Genomic DNA, 3,339 nt, shown 5'->3' with positions numbered 1-3,339 from the left:
ATGATAATGCTAATAAAATGACAACAGCAATAATGAAAGGATTGGAATGTACAAATGATGCGCAGTGCAATTGCTCACCACCCGCCGACCGGCACCCAGCTAGTCCCCGAGCGGCGATTCCCCGCCCCCACTTCCCAGTTCCTATACTAGATGGGACGTCACATGGTATGGAATACCCTGTTGGCCAGTTTGGGTCAGGTGTCCTGGCTGTGTCCTCTCCCAACTTCTTGTCCCCCTCCAGCTTTCTCGCTGGCTGGGCATGAGAAGCTGAAAAATCCTTGACATTAGTCTAAACACTACTGAGCAACAACTGAAAACATCAGTGTTATCAACCTTCTTCACATACTGAACTCAAAAACATAGCACCGTACCAGCTACTAGGAAGACAGTTAACTCTATCCCAGCTGAAACTAGGACACCCCAGTAACTTTTGATACTGTTGGCCAATTTCAACCAACCACCCAGTTGGGATTAAACTCCTACCTGCAGACAGGCAGGGGGCAGCACCCCCCAGAAAAGGGGTCTGATGTGAACTCTGTTCCTGTCCTGTCCTTGAGAATTGGCACACCACAGAGATGCATGGAGCACCCAACATGGGGATGCTTCCACCACAGCTTGGAGATCTTTAGATGTCAAGCAACCTCAAGACGAAAATCTGTAAGAAACACGGCTTTTCCCATTCTTAGTGCTTACGCTTGTTGATACTGGTACTGCTCAGCTTTTTAAGTTTATGCAGTGCTGAACCTTGGTGACAAAGAATCATATATATGGTGAAGTGTTTTGGAATTTGATACCATTCCAGAAAACTTAAAAAATAGTAGCAGATCCAAAAGTCTTAGAACCTGAGATACTTACATTAAAACACAATGCACCCTCAACCTTCACGTAGTAGAAGCTTAACAGTTAGCAGTTGTCACCAACTGTATTGGTTTAGAAACATCTTAGTTTCTGACTTCTTAAGTATTTAAGATCTTGATGTTGCTTTGAGGGTAAATCTTTAGTATCTACCTGTTCATGCTCTAATCATAAGAGGAAATGACTCCTTTCTCTCCCTAAAACAGAACAAATAAGGTAGTTTCACTGCTTCTTTTTGTCCCTTAAAACAGAAGCCCCCACAGCGGGAGTTTAGTTATTGGGTTGATTTTCACAAAAATTTTGGTTTGATTGTTGCGGTTCTTCAAAATAGCTGCTGGAGAACAGTGCAAGGTTTGCACAGACAAATGGATGAAGACCATTATCTACCCGATTCAGATGATAATTACTCATATGAATATTCTTCTAATGAAAGCAATATCTGCGAAATGGGTGACTATTTTGTATTTTACACCCATCTCACTACTGTCCTCTACACTCTGGCATTTTTGCTCAGCCTGCTAGGAAACACTTTAGTGCTATGGATCCTATTCAAATATGAAAATCTTACATCTTTAACGAACGTCTTCATCATGAATCTCTGTGTCTCAGATTTAGTCTTCTCCTGCATGCTGCCCATCTGGGCAGTGGACCAGTCCTTTGGGTGGATTTTTGGTGAGTTCCTTTGCAAAGCGATGAATGCCGTTTTCTCCATCGGGTACTACAGCGGTGTTTTCTTTTTGACTCTCATGACTATCCTGCGGTACTTGTCCATAGTGAACCCCCTTTCGACTTTGAGATCCCAGACACAGTGCTGTGGTTTTCTGGTGAGCTTGGTTGTTTGGACTGGTAGCATATTAATCGTGGTTCCTGAGGTGATTCACACCACAGTGCAAGAAGACTTGGAAGGGGACAAGACCTGTGATTATGCTGACTGGAAATGGAAAAAGGTGGACATTTATCAGAGAAATGTACTCTTCCTGTTTTCCTTTGGGGTGATCGTATTCTGCTACTTCAAGATACTGCTAATCCTGCTTGGAGCAAGATCTCGCAGAAAGCACAGAACTGTGAAACTCATCCTTATTATTGTGGTGGCTTTTTTCCTGAGCTGGGCACCTTACAACATCCTCAGCTTTATGATTACTTTTCCACCACCTACCTGTCAGTATCAAAAAGACTCCAACCTTGCCTTTCACATCAGCCGTAAAATTGCTTTCTCCCACTGCTGCCTCAACCCTGTGCTCTATGTATTTGTTGGAGTCAAGTTCAAGAGGCATTTGTTACGTTTATGCAGTCAGTATTTACCCTGTGGCAATGGTCAAGTCTCCAGTCCCAGGATCTGCTCTCAAGGCAAATTCCACTATGAAGGTGCGTCCATCTACTGAAGTGAGACCTAACTATTAGCACTGATCCTGGATGAACTTTCCAATTTTAAAAGCCATGGATAATCTCTAATTCTTAGAGGCACTTCCTTGAGAAAGACACACAAATTTACTCTTTGCAAACATGCTGTGTATGGAAAGTGATAAAAAAATGTATTTGCAGTGGGACGGAGAGCTGACACTGCTCAGAAATTACTTCATTGGCCTGTAAGTCTTATCTTTATGAGGTTTTGTGCAGTGAGATGGATTTTCTCTTATTTATAGTTTCTTTTCAAAAGCAAAAAAAAATTTGCTTTTTCCTTTGGGAGCTAAAACATCACAGTTTAATGTAAATGGTATTGCATGTTGCTTTCTTGCCTGACTTAAAATACTTGGATTGTATATAGCAATGGACACATACGTATTTCTGTAGCTTTTAATGCTTTACAGTGTTTATCAGTGCCGAACTCATTGGTTCTCTCTTTTTGGGGCTCTCAGGATTAACTGTCTTGACAATAGCTACAAGACCTCACAGTCTATGAAGTTCTCAGTGCAAACTTCTTTTATCTGTTGGTAGATAAATATATATAAAACTAGCTTAGTGCAAAAGTAGTCTTTTGGGTCTGAAATGGAAAGTTTGGGAGAGCCCTAGAAGGAACACAAGCTGTTAAGCAGATACTTCACTAGGATATTAGTTTTTCTCCTGTTACTGCTCCTGCTGCAGGCACCTTCCAGTCTCTGAACATCCCTTCAGGCGGTTGCAGTGGATTGGCAGCCCATCTCCGGAGCAGCGCAGGAGTCTATTTGCCTCTAAATGCTCTCTCCCTCCTTTTCTCCTTTTGCCATGGTGCTGAGAAGAATTAAGTTTTCTAAAAAGGTTGTAGTGCTAGAACAAATGGCTTTTTTTAATAGCAGGATAAAAATAGCTTGCTTTATTTGTAAAATTAATGTTTGGCCCTTTTTTTTTTTTTTTTAAGGAAGCCAGAGCAGCAGGTTTTATCCTATATACTTGGATGCTTGCTGCTTCACAACTTTTTAAAAACTGCTTCACACAGATGTTTAAGTCTCTGCCTAAAACCTGATCATCAAAGTCAGCCATGTGTTTATTTTTTACGTGCTTCGCGTC

The 3,339-nt window shown here is 41.6% G+C and overlaps 1 protein-coding gene across 1 annotated transcript; it reads left to right on the top strand.

Moving 5' to 3' along the window:
• The first annotated feature begins 1,208 nt into the window (after positions 1–1,208).
• XCR1 (X-C motif chemokine receptor 1) lies at positions 1,209–3,121 on the top strand. The gene has a single exon (XM_030009569.2). It carries the CDS (start codon positions 1,221–1,223, stop codon positions 2,235–2,237), a length of 1,017 nt encoding a protein of 338 aa, XP_029865429.1. The 5' UTR covers positions 1,209–1,220; the 3' UTR covers positions 2,238–3,121.
• The last annotated feature ends 218 nt before the right edge of the window (positions 3,122–3,339 follow it).

Source organism: Aquila chrysaetos, chromosome 3 (genome assembly GCF_900496995.4).
Source record: "Aquila chrysaetos chrysaetos chromosome 3, bAquChr1.4, whole genome shotgun sequence".
NCBI lineage: Eukaryota > Metazoa > Chordata > Aves > Accipitriformes > Accipitridae > Aquila > Aquila chrysaetos.
This window is presented reverse-complemented; position numbering and strand designations above follow the sequence as displayed.

What these genes read in the sequence shown, in the direction of transcription:
- XCR1 (XM_030009569.2), top strand. Translation starts at nt 1,221, where the DNA reads ATGGATGAAGACCATTATCTACCCGATTCAGATGATAATTACTCATAT.